This window comes from Mauremys mutica, chromosome 21 (genome assembly GCF_020497125.1).
Source record: "Mauremys mutica isolate MM-2020 ecotype Southern chromosome 21, ASM2049712v1, whole genome shotgun sequence".
Taxonomy (NCBI): Eukaryota; Metazoa; Chordata; order Testudines; family Geoemydidae; genus Mauremys; species Mauremys mutica.
Window position 1 is genome coordinate 8,564,124 of NC_059092.1, and position 17,476 is coordinate 8,581,599.

The 17,476-nt window shown below is 52.3% G+C and overlaps 1 protein-coding gene across 4 annotated transcripts in view; it reads right to left on the minus strand.

Moving 5' to 3' along the window:
* The window catches only part of AGRN (agrin), a 218,377-nt gene that overhangs the window by 68,202 nt on the left and 132,699 nt on the right, over window positions 1–17,476 (minus strand). For all 4 annotated transcript variants that reach the window (XM_044996508.1, XM_044996506.1, XM_044996505.1 and 1 more), the window contains one exon: window positions 2,561–2,776. In XM_044996508.1, the coding sequence (XP_044852443.1) occupies window positions 2,561–2,776 (216 nt within the window). The remainder of the gene's footprint in view (window positions 1–2,560; window positions 2,777–17,476) is intronic.

Genomic DNA, 17,476 nt, shown 5'->3' on the forward strand with positions numbered 1-17,476 from the left:
AGTTGCCCAGACTTTTCTTCACTATCATTACAAGACAGAGTGACCTTGTCTCCACTTGGCTCTGGGCTGCCATCTCCGGATCCGGCCAGGTGCCGAGCACCTGATCCAGCCGAAGCACTGAAGCACGCGCTTCGCTTTCTGCAGGTGAGTAATGCCGCTGGACTCAACGTAGGTGCTCACGTGCGTAAAGCGAAACATTTGCCTCAGAGCTTGGCTGGATCCAGGCCCGACTGCTCAGCCTCTCCCAGGATCAAGCCTGCGGGGACTGCCCCAAAGCCGACCGACGTCAACCAACGTCTCGCCATTGGCTTCAACTGGACTTTGGATCAGGCCTGTAGGGATGTTGCAAGATGCTGCCCATCCGTTCCTGAAATCAACAGGGGTGGAGGGTGCTCAGCCGTTTGCAGACTCAGCCCCTAGATCCAGGGGAGACAAAGAAGGGGAAGCCCTCGCCCAGCCAACTGGCGCTTCAGACAAATCTCTAGTTCCCAGCCTCCCGCTCCCAACTCCCCTGGGCTCCCCGCACTGAGAGCTCTCTTCCAAGCCCGAGCTCTGGGAGACTCTCGCTCCAGCAAACAAGCAAAACAGAGGTCCTCAAGGTACCGCCAGCACAATGTAATTGGAGGAAGAGCTCAAGGAGCAATTTCCTCTCTGACAGGGATGGGTCCAAATTTATTTGTCAGCTTTTTCCTTTTTTTTTTTTTAATTTGTCACTTTTTTTATGATTATTATTTTAAATAAATCACTCGGCGCACTCTCGCCTCTGACGCGGGCCCCTGGCAGGAATGCCGGGCGCAGATTTATTGTGAGCCGGAGCGCCACGCTCGGGAAAGGTCAAGTTAATTTACTCTGAGACGAGGAGACGGGGGGCTCATTTACACAGCTCCTTGCTCGCAGCTGGTGCATGCCAGCCCAGGGAAAGGCCTTTATTAGCCTCACTCACCCGGCCTCCTGGAAAAATCTCCATCCCCGAGGCAGGGGCTCACTTAGATGTGTGGGGGAGGCTAATCTGTCACACTCTCTCTCCAGAGCAGGTGAATGGCTCTCGCTTCTGGAGGCAGTGTTGCCTAGTGGCTAGAATCCTGGCCTTAGATGAGTTCTGTTCCTGGTTCTGCCACTGAGCGACTGCAGGACCCTGGCCAAGTTACTTCACCTCCCTGTACCTCGGTTTGCCTGTCTGCTAAATGAAGATAATGACGTTTGAAAGGGCTTAGAGCCCTGTGGCTGAGGAGTGTTACAGGCAGGGCTGGAAAAGAGATGGAGAGAACCAGGGACATTTTCTTCACTTTCAGTGCTCAGTGGAGGCTCTCGCTCTTTATGGGATGGCAAAGGCTGGTGAGGCATCTTCTCCCTAGCCCTGAGGGGCATCGGCGCCGAGGGGAAGTGGAAGAGGCATTAGTAAAGCCAGCCTCAGGCTGGTGGTCAGGTAGTGGGGAGTCTCAGGGCCTGGATCAGCTGACTCAGGCTCACGAGGCTCGTGCTACAGCAGCATAGAAGGTCCGGCTCGGGCTGGAGCCTGGGCTCCCAGGCTCTCCCCGCTCACAGAGTCTCAGCGCCCGAGTGAGAACAGCTACGCTGCTGCTTTTAGCTCCGCAGTGGGAGCCCCACCCGAGCCCGAGTCGGCTCTGAGACGCCCTGCTGTGGGTTTGCAGTGTAGCCATAACCCGAACGAACGGCCCCCTGCCCCCAGGCCTGATACCTCAGAGTGGCATTAGAGGGCGCTGTGCTCCTGGAGGTAGCACCTTTGGAACAAAATGCAAAACCTACAGCTCGCCCACTTGTGATCTTTAAAGAACCCGCCGCCCCTTTTCACAAGTCCAGGGGCACGGGCACCCTGGTGCCCTGGCCAGGTTAGTGCCGTCTTCCTCCCAGATGTTCTCTACCGATTCCACGGCACAAGGGAGCCTCCTTAACCTAGGTGGTTTCAGAGAGTTGCCGTGCACCATTCAAGAGCGGCTGCGCAGGGCCGCCCAGAGTGTTCAGGGGACCTGGGGTCTTCGGCGCTGGGGGTCCTTCCATTCCGGGTCTTCGGGGCACTTCAGTGGCGGGTCCCGGAGCGAGTGAAGGACCCGCCGCCGAAGACCTGGAGCGGAAGAAGCTCCGGGTCTTCGGCAGCGGGTTCTTCACTCGATCCGGGTGTGTTCGGTGAAGGACCCTGCCGCCGAAGACCCGCTGAAAACTCTCATGGGGGCCCCTATGGGGCCCGGGGCAAATTGCCCCACTTGCCCTCCCCTCTGGGCGGCCCTGCGTCTGCGTCACTCCCCGGTGACGGACAAAGGAGTCTACATGCTGGATCAGTCTGTACACCAGGGATGGCGCTGGCACCTAATCCTTTTCCTTGGGTACCCTGCTTCCAACCTGGGGACTTCTCTCGCCTTCTCCATCCTCCCCGGCCCCCTACAATGCTTCGACCGCAGTTGAGGACCGGCTGTGACCATTCATTTCCCAGCTCCCACCCCATCCAAGCTACTAAATGCAAACGACTCCCTCCCTTGAAGAATGTCGCCGATGCCAGAGTCTCGCCTTGCCAGGGCTCGAGCGCGTCCTTGGCTCTACTCACCGCATGCCCCCTTGCTGATGACTTTGATCCGCCTCTGCTGGTTGCACTGGGCTTTCTCCAGCTCGCACTCGTTGCTGTAGGTGGAATAGTCCGAGCCACAGACGGGGGCCACCACCACCGGGCAGGTAGTCTTCTTGCAGACACAGGAGGCCTGGGAGGAGTTGGTGGTGCTCCTCTCGCATATGGCTCCGAATCCGCACAGCATTCCTCGGCACACTGCAGGGGACAGAGCAGAAAGAGGCCAGGTCAGCCTCGGCTGCTTATCCAGAGACAGAACCTCACTCCCCTTGTTTTGTAAGTCACAGCAGCCCGGATTCCTGGGTTCCATGCCGGAGTGTAGGAGGGAGTTTATCTAATAGGAATCAGGAAGGACTAAGAGCCCACACTCCTGCATGCTGTTCCTGACTGCCACAGCCCCACTGTATAAGTTTGAGCAAACGGCGTGCCTCAGTTCCCCCACATGATGATAATCGCCATCTGCCATATGGGGATGCAAGATGGTGTCGTTATTCTCTTTGCGAACCTCTGAGCATTATTGTATCTGTTCAGCACTCCTGGGCTCAGCAAACTGAACACAAAACCCAGGGATCAAGACAGCCCCCAGGAGCTTGCACTCAAGAGGCCTAGATGAGACAAGCTGCAGGGGGACACGCAGCCACCAGTGAGCCGGCTGCAAGAACAAAGCCGTTGCAAGCGTAGTTATTTACATGCCAGTACGGGCCAGATCCTGCCCTCGTGGCCCCAAGCCAGGATGGGAGCAGGAGCGTGCCGCGATATTAACAAGCAGATCTCCTGCCTCTGCACTGTGTGGGAGACCCACCCTCCAGCCTTGGGGCCTTTCCCTGCACATCTGCCTGCCCTCCTGAGCAGCTGCCTCTCAGCGGCTCCTACCATCTTACACGGAGCTGATGCCAATGGGAGTCTTTCCACAGGCCTCCAAGGGCTTTGGATCAGGCCCAGGTACAGTAACCCCCTGCCAAAGGGCACCCCAAAGGGAGGGGGCTTTACATTCTCACAGCGCCTTCCTCACACACACAGCCGGAGCAGCCCAGACGCTGCACATCCCCAGGAAGCCAGGGTTCAGGATCCCTCCCACGGCTCAGGGTCCGGCCCCCGCTCTCCGCCCGCCCCTCTGCACTTGCATGACCTGCCTCAGCCGGCCACAGTTCCCTTCCCACACCCGTCTTGGGCAGGGGGCGAAACGGCACAGCTGGTCAACGCGCCACTGGGCGCATCCGTCTGGGTTTAGGGGCTGATTGTCCCATTCCCCTCCCAGATACCTGCTCCCAAAGGGGCTCCACCCTGCAGGGCTCACGGGCAGCGAGACGTGGCAGCTGGTGGCGAAGAGGAGCACGACACGCCATGTTGGCACCCGCTTACGTACGGCAAAAGCTGCACACAAAGGTCCCACCTCCTGCCGTCCGCCCCCTCCGCCGAGTCCCCCGGACAGACACAGGGCAAGTCTCCCGCACTCTCCTTGGGATGCCCGTCTCTGCAAAGGTGCCACAGGCACCAACTTTCCAATGTGCCGGGCTGTGCTCGACCCCTGGGCTCTGCCCCAGACCCTGCCCCCACTCCACCCCTTCCTCCATGGCCCATCCCTGCCCTACCTCATCCCACCCCTGCCCCGCCTCCTCCTGCCCCATTCCACCCCCTCGTTCCGCCCCCCTTCTCTCCAGCACCTCTTGCACTCCATGAAACAGCTGATTGTGGGAGGCGGGAGGAGCAGGGAGGGAGGGGGAGGCGCTGATTGGCAGGGAGGAAGCTAATGGGGGGCTGCTGGCACCATTTTTCCCTGTGGGTGCTCCAGCCCCAGAGCACCCACGGAGTCGGCACCTATGAAAGGGGCCTTGAGAGGTCAGTTAAGGCAGGTTTTGCCCTAGATAGCATCACAGGAAAGAAACAGCCATGGAGCTCTGTGCCCTCCATCCCACACAGGACTCCAGCCCCAGAGAGAGCCGGGGGGTACTGGGTGAAAGCAAACTCAGTCAGCCGGGAGGCAGCCTGGTCTAGAGGAAAGGGACTGGGCGTTCGGAGAGCTGGGTTCGGTTCCCAGCTCTGCCACTGCCCAGTGGTGTGACCTTGGGCAAATCACTTCCCTTCCCGGGGCCTCTCTCCCTCGCCCATCTTTTGTCTTGTCTGGTCCGTTTAGAGCATAAGCTCTTTGGGGGAGAGACTCTCACTTACTCTGTGCACTATGGCACCTACCACAACAGGGCTCGACAATGCTCCTACTGTGATACAATGAGACAACAGGTGGCCCTGAGGGCAGCGCGGGTGAAATTAACCAGGTCATGGAGAGATTCTTGGCCCCTCCAACTGAGATAGATGGATGAACCGCCTCTGATCCCCACCCCTAAAGTATTCACAATGACCGCACCCCTTCTGACAGGATGGCTGGGATGAAACCTTCCCGAGCCCTTCTCCCCAACAGCATTTACTGACACCCGTTCAAGTAAGAGAGAAAGGCCATTAAAATAAAAACCTGAGAGCAAAAGAAAAAAAAATGTCTTCACCTTGTAACTCTATTCAGCGTGGGGGTAGAACACACACACACACTCTTTATACATTGCAATTTATGCAAATCTACCAGCATCACATGGCTGAGGGCTTGTGTCTTTCTAATAGGAGATGCACAAATCTCTTTATCACACACAGTAATCAGAGCAGCCAGCACAGACCAGATCGGCATCTGAATTGCTAATGTAACAGGAAAGGTAATTTTTAAGTTGGCTGAGGCGCAGGGGGGGACAGGTACACGCAAACTCAGCCGTATGCAGGTAGGATTTGTGAGCAAAGCACAATCGCAGCAGTGGGAAGAGAGGACAGAGCACTCGGACCGCTCCTGAGAATGTCACTGACCGGTGCAGAACAATACCCTCCACATACACAGCCACTGTGCACACACATCCAAAGCACACCCTTTCACTGCACAATCACACAGAGCGCACACCACATATACCATGCATGCACGCACACTACACACAAATCCACGGCATATACTATTCACCACATATCTATCACAGGGGTTCTCACACTTCATTGCATCGGGATCCCCTTCTGACAACAAAAATTACTACACGACCCTGGGAGGGGGGACCTAAGCCTGCCCGAGTCCCACCACCCTGGGCGGGTGGGTCAGAGCTGAAGCCCCCCAGGCAGGGGGCCTGTAACCTGAGCCCAGCCACCCAGGGCTGAAGCCACAATCAGGCCGACTCACAGTTTGAGAACAGCTGATCTATCACATACATGCACACACCCACTACATTTACATTACAGACACACATCCTGCCCATACTTAGGCTTGGCAGAATTCTTTTCTTTTTTTAAAAATAATTTCAATGATGTTTTTTAAAGCATTTTTACTATTTTTAATCTATTTAAATGTCCACACTTATGGGAAATTGGGAGGGGTGGATGTTGAACAGCGGTGAGCAGAAATAATAATGTAATGACAGTAGACGCTGAGATTGCAAACAGATCACAGCTAAACCACAAATTGTTAACATCGCATGTCAAAATAGACAAAGTCAATATCCTTGAATCAAACTCTCGTAAGTTCTCAAGCAGCCTTTTCTTACTTTGCCTCGCTGAAATTCGGATCATTACGGATGGAAACGATTTTTTGTCGGTTTGCGTATGTACAGTGAAACTGATGTGTATAGACATTTACCGATAAAAGTCTACACTTTCCAAGCCTACATGTATTACACACCCCCACCCTGCACCGTATAAACGGCTCTCACTACCCAGACACACTGCACTCACTACACACGCGTCCACCCCATATACACATACACCATATACGTTAAACATGGAGACTGACCTACATACTAGAGAGAGAGAAATCATAAAAGGCAAAATGAAAAGCCTGGCAGTGGCTCATTTACACTTCAATTCCCGGCCGCTTGGCTTTGACTGCTTTGAGATTTTGAGCTCATATGCACAGCAACAATGCGCCACTAAGCGACTAATATCGTCAAATAAAAAAAGAACTCGCTTTCTCTCCTACCCAATATCTAAAAGCAATTTATCATTTTTATGAAGCTCTGTGGATCGTCTCTCTCACTCTTTCCCTTGCTGCTGCTCTCACTCGCTCTCTCTCGCTCTCTCTCTTTTTTTTTTTAAATGCAGATGAGTCTGTTTAGCTCCAAGATTAGAGGGTGCAAGAGCCGATAGACAGCGTGTGAATATGAAATGCAGGACAAGTGGGGCTTTATCCAGCCCCACCCCCCTCTGCCTCTCGAGCAGGTTCTTCGGAGCAGAAGTGTAAGTGTGTAGTGCATAATCAAGCTGCCACTCAGAAGGGAGAGGGGAGAGCTGTCTTGGCGGCCAGACTTCTCGGAAGGCAAAGGGAAGAAGCCAGAGCACCAGACAGATGCGGGGATGCAGCGCAAACCTCGAGCAGGTTTCAGTCAGCTACCTGCGGGCAGAACGTGAGGGGTGATGGGGAGCGAGGCGGTAGGCTCTGCTGGCAACGACTGCTGGGCACATAACATAGAGTTAACGTTTTTCCTAACATCTAACCTAAATCTCCCTTGCTTCAGATTAAGCCCATTACTTCTTGTCCTACCTTCAGTGGACATGGAGAACAATTGATCAGCATCCTCTTTATAACAGCCCTTAACATATTCAGAGACTTATCAGGTCCCCCCATCCAGTCCTCTTTTCTCAAGACTAAACATGCCCTTTTTTTAACCTTTCCTCATGGGTCAGGTTTTATCAACCTTTTTCTCATGTCTGTTGCTCTCCTCTGGACTCCCTCCAATTCATCCACATCTTTCCCCGGACCCAGGACTCCTGCCTGTCCCCACTAGATCTGCGGCTCTCCAAAGCTCTGGTGCGTTGCAGTGACACAAACTACAAAGCCTGGGAGAAAAAGCCAGCAGCAGCGACGGTGCTGAGAGGAGGACAGGAGGCTGAGGAGAGAGCCCTGCTGTGAGCTGCAAATTCCAGCTACGCCCTGGGCCAGAAACTGACCCTGGTCCGTGGTGAGCTTAGGGGGCGAGTGCATCTCTGACTCCCCCTGGCCAGCTCAGTCAGGGAGCACTGGGGCTCAGGGCAGGAATGGGGAAAGGGGCTCAGATGCTGGTGCCTACTTTTATCTTTCCTTTCTCCCCCTCTTAAAAGAAACCTCAGAATCACCCATGCTTTGGACACCCCTTCATGACAACCTCCTTGCTGGACAGAGGAGAGGATGGGCCGGGGCTCCCACTTGGAGCCCATAAAAACCATGCCAAGATCAACCAGAGGGGGCGCTGCACAGAAGCCAGAGGCCCTGCCCAAGCCCTCCCCGCTGGGGGCGGCGTAATGGAACCACACCCTAGACACGCTTTTTAAGGGAGGCACAGAGAGGTTAAGTGATTCAGACCAGGTCTACACTACAAATATAACTACGTCGTCACTGAGGGGTATGAAAAATCCCCCCCCTGAGTGACGGGGTGGCTATGCTGACCTAAGCCCTGGGGCAGACAGGCTCTGTGGAAGGGGGTCGACCTAGGCGCCGCTTCTCACAGAGGTAGCTGCACTATCCTGATGGGTGAAGCTTTCTCACCCGCACAGTAGCGTCTTCACTAACGCACTGCAGCTGCACCGATGCAGAAGTGCTGCCCTCAGCAAAGATCAGAGCGTGAGCAACAGTTCCAGCCCTCTGATTCCACACTGCCCACGCCTTGGCGTTCAGACCGGACAAACCCAGCTAATGAGGAGAAAAACAATTGCTTCTATGGCCCCTCGTTACCATGCTGCCTGAGCACCTCATAGTCTAAGGTACTTAGAGCCTCACAGCACTCCAGGAGGCAGGGCACTGTGGCTAGCCCCATTTTACTGATGGGGAACTGAAGCACAGAGAGGCTAAGTGACATACCCAAGGTCACACAGCAAGTCTGTGTCAGAGGAGGGAATTGAACCTGGGTCTCTTGACTCCCAGGCTGGCTCCCTAACCACTGAGCCATCCTTTCGCTTGAGGAAGTCAGAGGCCATAGCACACCAAGGAGGGGGAGGAGCTAATCCAAGGGGGAAGGAGGTGAGATGGGGTGAAATTGAGAGCATAAAGTGTAGGCTGAATATGAGGGAAGATTTCCTGAGGGCAAGAGTCAAAGGGCCTAGGGAGATTCCCTCCCCCCCACAAGGGATGGAATGGAAACCTCACTACTTGACCCAGGCTGGCCAAAGCCCTTGGGAACAGTCCGCCACTAGAAGGGGATGGACAGGGGCACCTCATCCCTTCCCTCCACCTCCCCTTACAGAAGGGCCCATTACAGATGGCAGTCTGGGGACGAGAGCAGGCAGGCACCCAAGTCCCCTCCAAGAAGAGCCCAGCAGCAACAGCGGAAGCCCCTGCAGGCACTTGGAGAGGCGGGGGCAGGGCAGCAGGATCCTATAGGCTTTAGGAGCTCATTGCACGTGCAGACTGAGGCCTTCTCCTCGGATCACCCCAACCCAATCCACTGGAGATGAGCCGTACCACAAAGGTGGGGATGGGGGTGTTGTCCAGGCCTCTGTGTTCTGCATCCCACTCTCTGCTTCTCTAGCCATGTCGTGCTGCGACCAAGGCAGCACCAGGCCCCCACTGCCCCCATCTCTCTCTCCATTATGTCTGGGATGAGGCCTGGTGAATTATTTAGAGCGAGATAGCAGGGCCTGACGGCGTCCGCTCCCCTTGTGCGGCCAGGAGCATGCGAGGACACAGCTGGAATGGGGGGAGCAGGGGCACTGAAAGGTGCATGAGGGCAACGGCACTGATCCAGCAGCACCCAACCGAGCTGGCCTTGTTTCCTTCACCCTTGCCTCCCCACGCAGCGGGGAGAGTCAGACACTGGGAAATCTCCCCTTTGTGTCAGCCGAGAACACGCCCTACCCTGCTGATTCGACACCAGAGAGAGACCTCTGCATCAAGGCTCCCGGGCTGACTCTCGAGGCACAGATAGAAATCACCAACCTCAGTCACGCCCAGCCCCGAGCCCAGGAGCAAGGTTCAGGAAGCGGTGGGCTGGGAGATGAGAGTGGTGCCCCTATGCCCGGGCCCACAGCGGTTAATTCCGGGAACAAAGGGAGATTGTGGCGGGGGAAGGGATGGCTGAGCAGAGGTTGGGACCTATACGGTTAATCCACCCTGCCCCCATCGTTCCAATTTAGGAGTAACTCCAATCAATAACTGATGCTCCGTCTGATTTCCCATTACAGTCATGGCCCCGCGCAGCTGCGCCATTGACAGATGCATGCTCAGAAAGGGGTTGGGGGGGAGGGGAGGAGGTGCACTGGGGGGGCAGTTCTCCTTCAGCCGCTCCCTGTGGCACAAACACATTCACGCTGGCCTATGTGCACCTCCGGGAACTGCTGTGCAGCAGAGAGAGGGAGAGGTAATGCTGTATTACAGAGACAATTATTTCAGACTCCAGCTCAATTAATCAAACACAAGTGATGCTCAGAAACTGACCGGTTCTTGACCTAGGGACCAGGAATGATTTCCATTTAACCTGCTGATCCTAACCACCTAGGGGAGGGATGGGCTCAGATGAGAGCTCCCCAGAGAACGAACAAAGAATATTTGGACTTTACACAGCCCTTTTCATCTGTCTCTCTCAGTGCTCTTCACAAAGGTGGTGCTGTTCTAGTGGACACCCGGGGAATTTTTACTACTGCTGTCAGGAACAGAGTCACACCCCTCATTTACTGGTCACTATTTCAGGGTTCATTTCCTTTCCATGTTGGTCTCATCCTTCAGGTTGAAGTTAGAATAGTCAGTTTCACTTTTGGCTCTAGCAGCACTACTGTCAATTTCACTTTCAAGCACCAGGTTGCAAACATTACAGGGAAAACGTTTATTTTTGCTTAAGAAAATGTCGCACTGGAATTTAAAATACTGGAACCATTTCTATTGTTCTTAATGTTTCCTAAAATCTTTTTAAATTATTTTCAATTTGATCTAGTGACATCCTCTTTCAAACAGGGGCAGATCCCTAGCATTTGTGTAGATAAACATTTCTCAAATTTAAAATGATACAAAACAACCCCGATAAAATAACAGAAGGGCAATGAAGTATAAGGAGGATATTTGGATGAGGCTGCATAAGGATACTAAATTAAGGAATCATTCCTTCCACCTGGAGCAAAGTTAAACAATCACACTCTGGGTATATACTGACATTTAAACAAAAGACTAGGGAAGTGTGTTTATTTCGCCAAATGGACAGCGTCAGCTTAATTTTGGCCAAACACTTAAATTCTGTAAAAAAACCAAGCTTTCATAACACCTGAGTCCAATAGACACATTTTCACTTTAACAGAAAAAAAAATCAATCAGTCAATAATCCAATGAATGTGGCTGTTTTAGAAGCCGCAGACATTACAGCATTAAGGCTGTACCACTGAGACCCCTCAGTGGGTGGTGTTTTTCGTGGGGTGGGAGTGGCATGTCAAAGATGAGGACTCCTGACTCTGATGTGGAATTTCCTCTCTCTGTGTAAGAGTGAAACTGACTTTGCTGGATCTCCAAGGAGAGACTAACATATAAATAAAAAAACTAACCCCCTCCCCCACATGCTAAACAGTAACAAGCAAATCAACTGTTTACGTTTCTTTCACTTTTAACAATCTCAGGTATTGTTGGTAATAAAACAAATGTTTTTTTCCAGCAGATGATTTTAAATTTGATTTTACAAAGCGCCCGTCCGATATCGTGGTATGGCTAGATTAGGCCAGCACAAAGCCCAGAGAGAATAAAATAAACACCTCTCTTCTCCCATCAGAACTAAGAAATACAAACCAGGTTTATTATAACTGGCAAAGACGCACAGCCATACATGCTCTGCATAGCATGAAATTCCCACTGAAGTCAGCAGGAGTTTTCCTTTCCAAAAGGGATCTCTTGTCAGTTATACTTTAATTTTAGGTATCCTGGCAGAAGTTACCACAGCAGGGAAAAGAATCAAACTTGGAGTGAATTTTTTTTTTTTTTATTTGGAAGAGGTGTTAAGTCCCCTATTCAGGAAAACACTTAAGCATGTTTGTAACATTAAGAATGTGTTTCGGTTCCATTTTCTACAGTAAGACTTCAGCTGTCTGCTGGCTGGTGCAACAGCAGTGTGTGTTTGCATGGGGAGGATTGCGGCTGAAGAATATCATGGTTCTAGTTAAATCATCGCGTGCCTAGAACTGCGAAGAATAAGGGCTCAGTGCTGCTTTGCTGAATCGGGGCATAAAGTACTAACCAGTGTGGTAAGAAATGTTCATGGGATTCCTATCATAATAAAAAGGTACAGCAGATAATGTCTGAGTAAACATCAAACAGCAGGAATATTGCCCATGATGGCAAGGACCTCTTAGCATTTATGCCCATCAGGGTTTGGAATGACATGAATTCGCAGTTAAAAATACCAAACGTTGAAGGGGCTGCCGGCTCATCTTTCCATATGCTGTGATTATATGCATCACTTACAGCCAAGGCTCAATTGGGCTGGGCACTGGACAAACATATAACAAAGAGATGGTCCCTTGCCTCATAATCTAAGTATCTGACTACAGACAACAGGTGGACACGATGCAGAGACGAGAAAGCACAATGTAGCGATGAGACAGTCTTTGCATGATAATCTAAAAGAGATGCTGTAGTTCAGGGACATCCTCTGGCCTGTGTTAGACAGGAGGTCAGACTAGATCACAATGATCCCTTCTGGTCTTAGAACCAACGAATTACACACTAGCTGCCTAACCATATACATGAGTTAGTTATAGACTGGGGTTCTGGAGACCTGTGCTCTAACCTTGACTCTCAGACTGCATCTGTGTTAGCAAATCTACTCTTCCATACTCCCCTGACACCGGGGGAGGTGGGGGAGACCACCCACCACAAAAAGCAGGGGCAGGACATTGAACCTAGCCAAGCTCAACCTGGATATAAGGGGCTTTTTTAAAAACAAAACAGTTAGGGTAATCAACCAGTGGAACTGTATTTCTAGAGGTGTGGTAATCCCTCCAGAAGCTTTAGATCAAGATTGGATGTATTTCTAAGAGAGATGCTCTAGTTCAGGGGTCGGCAACCTTTCGGAAGTGCTGTGCCGAGTCTTCATTTATTCACTCTGATTTAAGGTCTCGCGTGCCAGTAATACATTTTAATGTTTTTAGAAGGTCTCTTTCTATAAGTCTATAATATAGAACTAAACTATTGTATGTAAAGTAAATAAGGTTTTTAAAATATTTAAGAAGCTTCATTTAAAATTAAATTAAAATGCAGAGCTCTCCGGACCGGTGGCCAGGACCTGGGCAGTGTGAGTGCCACTGAAAATCAGCTTGCGTGTTGCCTTTGGCACGCGTGCCATAGGTTGCCTACCCCTGCTCTAGTTCTACCACAAGGTGGGCTAGATTCAAGGGTTTGCGGGATGAAATCTCTGGCCTGCTATGCAGGAGGCGAGTCTGGATGACTGCAATGGTCTCTTCGGGCCTTAACATCTAGGAGGCTGCACTTTCACCTACCCATCATGGTTAGACGACAGGATGGCCAAAATCCCTGAGCTCCCACCATTGCCCCCAAAGCTGGAATTGCACCCATGATGATCTATGGGTCTCTGTTCCCCTGCATGATCCTGAGTGAGTCACAACCAATGGGTGCCTCAGTTTCCCCATTCCCCAGCACTAAGTGTCCTCCTATGGATGTTCTGAGTCATGGAACAAGTCTGCTGGCTGGTGCAACAGCAGTGTGTGTTTGCACAGGGAGGATTGCGGCTGAAGAATATCATGGTTCTAGTTAAATCATCGTGTGCCTAGAACTGCGAAGAATAAGGGGTCAGTGGTGCATTCGACAGCTCTTAGTGAAAACCGGAGCGGAGAGCTGACCTTTCCCCAAGCCCCCACGAGTGGTTGAAGGTGAGAGAGAGACACAAATGGAGTAGGACTAGCAAGACAACACTTCAGCAAGCTGACAAAGCCAGAAGGGAGGGCTCATGCTTATAGTAACTGTGCTGACTTCCCGTCAAACTGCTCTCGGCCTCTCGGCTCTGCTGGAGCAGAGGGAAAAATAACCATGCACATGATGGAGGTGTTGGGGTGACAGACGTCAGTGGGATTTATTTGCACCAATACATTTGCTGCTACAGTTAGAATTGCCACCATTACGGCCTGCGTGGTGAGTCGGTCTGAGCTCTCCATTGCTTCCCGCGGTGAGCCAGCGTTTGCTAAAGGGAGGAAGGTTTAGTGAAGGGGAAGGAGGTGGGGATTTGTAGCCTCCTTCTAGCTGGGCCATGCCAGGTTCAGGCGCTCCCCCTGGTATGGTGCAGTGACCAGCTCCTTCGAGATGGGGAGCAAGAGGGAATGTTAATGGGGGGGGGTTCATTCTCTGAGCTAGGGGGACTGGGCGAACCAGGGTGATCCGGCCTTTCCTCGGAACAGCCAGAGCTGGGAAAGGTTTCGGCCCTTCTCTGCCTGGTGGAGCGGAAGGGTCACAGCTTTCATCCTTTAACAGGAGCCTGTTTCTGCGGCACCAGACCAGCAACAGCTGGAGTGATGGCTGCTTGCTCCCTCTCCCCCACCATCCCTCCCACCAGGGCAAGCAGAGGAGGAATGAACTCCGATGTCCTCACACTATCAATTTACGACACAACAGCCTGCCCAGCCGGGCGGGCTCGCAGCATTTGCAGAAGGCTCCCAAGGCGAGGGACGGGATGGAAGGAAGTAGCGTCACTTACAGTGGTCGGTCACAGCCAAGAAGCCACAAAAGTGACGCATGGAAACATTCCTCCCCCCGTCCCTAGAGATGCCGGGAACACGAGCAAAGCAGCAAGAATGAGGCCAAGGGGAGTCCGGGAAATAGAACCAACTTCCCCAGGAAAGGCAGGGCTCCGAGATTGGGATTCCACAAGGACACAGAACAAGGTGGTTGGAGGAGGGGAGATGGCTGGATGGGCAAAGAAACTGGAGGGGGAAGGAGAGACATGCCAGCTCCATCATTCCCGAGCAATACGGGTCTCATCTACAGGCGAGCTTTAGTGGTAACCGAAACTGAGTTTCAAAAGGATATAACAAACCCAGTGCAAAACGCTGTGCGGACCCTCTGATTGTGGTCTCGGAGTGGCTGATGACACCTGGAGTCAAGCTGAAATAAACCACTCACACGCCTTCTGCGCCTGGCACAACATATCCTGGTTTTAATTCAGCCCAGGCTACTTTCCCACACTGCTAAGTGAATGGGCCACTTTTATCATCATTAAAGCAACCAGCTGCTCCTTACTTGGGTTCTGAGGGGCACAAGTGAACCGCGGTCTGCAGATGGCTGGTGCTAGCTCCACCTCCTCTCTTCCAACTGCTTCTACAAACACCCAGGCTCTCCCCTGCAAAGAGTGCCCCAGATAACAGCAGAAAACAGGCAGGCTGCGGCCTCCACCCTGCAGGGACCAAAGCCACCAGGGGAACACTTACGAATAGCTCTTCCTCCCGCAGCGTTACTCTTCGATGGAAACAACTGCTGGCGTTGGCACAGGGACGCTGGGCACTCGCCCACGGCCGGAGAGGTGTCCACAGGGCATCGTCTAAAACCACTGGAGGATTCAGGCTCAGCCAATCAGATAACTGGATCAGTGGCACGAGATTGGCGGGAGGCGTTGAAAAGGCCCCAGCCCGGCAGTACCAGCGGGCATGCTTTGCTGTTGCCTGTACCTGGGCTCTGGAGAATTAAACTCCCTGCTTCTGGTAAAGCATGAGCGGTGGCTGAGCAAGATGCCCCCTCTCGCCCCACCCTGTGCTCTCGGCCTCAGCTGGAAGGCCTCTCTCTAAGGGAGAGTGGCAGTGCCCGCCCCAGGCCACTCAATCTGCTCTACGGCAGGAGTAACCTGAGCAGTGGCACATGGCTCTCACAGCACCCCCTCCTAGGCCATGCCAACAACGTCCCACTCATATTACACTGCCCCACACTTAAATAATTAACTCAGGGCCCCCTGGCCTGCAGTTACAGGCACCCTCACTGTGATTCTCCCTCTGTCTTCCATCCACCGCCAGAGCCAGCCGCCCTGATCCCTAGCCTCCCTGCCAACCTCTCCCCCCACCTCAGATACGCTACAGGGTTTACCAAGAAGTCTGCCTGGGCCCTGGCACGAATGGCTGAGTACAGACCCTTCTCCCAAAAACCTGGGGCTGGCCCCGCATCCAATCCTTGGCCTCTCTAGAGGCTGCTGGCACTGGAAGGCTGAGTGTCCAGCATGCAGAGCAGGCAGCTGGGAGACAGAATATGGTGTAGTGATAGGAATGGGAGAAACAAGGGGGTGGGGAGGGCAAGGGGAGTCAGGAGGCCTGGCTTCTGTTCCCAGCTATGCCACTGCTGTGCCTCAGTTTCCCCTTTTATAAAATGGGGATGATGATAATTGCCACACATATGGAGCCTTTCAGCCAGGGGTCTCCAATGAGCATTAAGGACTAATACCAGCCTAGCATTGTCAAGTGCTTTGAGAGCCCAAGGCAACAGGCTCTGTATTATAAGCTGAAGTGTTTATATTATTACTTATGTTTATTGTTATTAAGCCAGAGAAGGATTTGGGGGTTTTAATGCTTAAATTGCTCCTTTTCCTTGCATTGAAAAAGAAAATCTGCTCAGACTCCTCGCTGATTGCTCATTACACACACACACGCACATGGCAGGCTCCCTCTCGCTTTGCTTGCACTACTGCCTCACAGATCCTGCTGTCTGTACCCAGACTGCACTTGCCGTGATATTAACATCAAGAGCCTGCTGTGAATGTGGGGGTAGACACAAGCGTGCTTCACCCCAGTTCACGGGGACCAGAACAACCTTGGCCTCCTGCCCCTGGACGTTAATCTTGCAAGGAAAGTCAGGGGCAGGTGCTATGCAGAGGAAGGAGGGGGGGAATGTCGAGACCCAGAGAGAGGGGGATCCTGACAATTCCACCTTCTCCCCAGCAGAAGGCAGAATGTGCATTTGGCAGCCTGGATCGGCTCCAGATCACAGAGGCACTTGTCCCCTCTCCGAACAGGCAGAGAAAACAATCAGAAAAGCACAGTAGGAAACTTGATTAAAACTCATGGGTGGGAGATAGGAGGTGGGATTTACCTAGATTTGTGGTTTAAAATGTCTCTGATTACAGGAACTTGGGGGGTGGGGGTGGGGGGAGAGAGAAGAAGAGAGAGAAAGGGTAGAAACAAACAAACAAACAAAAAAAAACCCGACAGAGATGCTGCTGCTGTCAGGATAAACTGCAAGTTAGAATTCCACTAGGAAGGAACATGCCCTGGGGAAAGAAAGAGGTCATCCCAGTCCAGTGACAAACACACCAGTAGCAGAACAAGGGGTAGTTCAGGGTATTCAACATCTCCAGGGAACTGCTGGGAACTCAGCTGAAACCTTCACCAATGTCACATGCTACCAAACCGCTGGCAGATGCCAAGCACAGTTGCCCAGTATGTCTTTGTGCCTGAGAGGAGTAAAGCTTCCCCTCCCTCCAGTTATTCACACTCGATGCACCCATCTCACCTTGACACACTGGCAAAAGTCCGTGAGCGCTGCCTACCATGAGGCTTGGCTAGACTGAAAAAATGCCCCACCTGCGCTGACTCACATGATCTTGAGTACAATTTTGCCCTTGGTGTAGGCAAGGACTGCTAAGGTTAGAAATGTGGTAGGTCTTGTCTACACAGAGACACTCAGGAAAATTAATCTGAATTAGCTGAAGGTGTGAATTGAAAATGGACTGGTTAAATTGCATGAAGCCCCTGTGTAGACAGTTAAAGAAGCCTCAATTCGGTTTAGTGTCATTCATTTCCAAAGTGAATGAAGCTAAACCGAATTCACACAGGGGTTTAATGCAGTTTAACTAATCCATTAAAAAACATTAATTTTTCTCAGTGCCCTCCTGTAAACAAGCACTTCAAATGACCATGGTGACCCTTAGCTGTCCACAAGCAGCTAGTGTATCT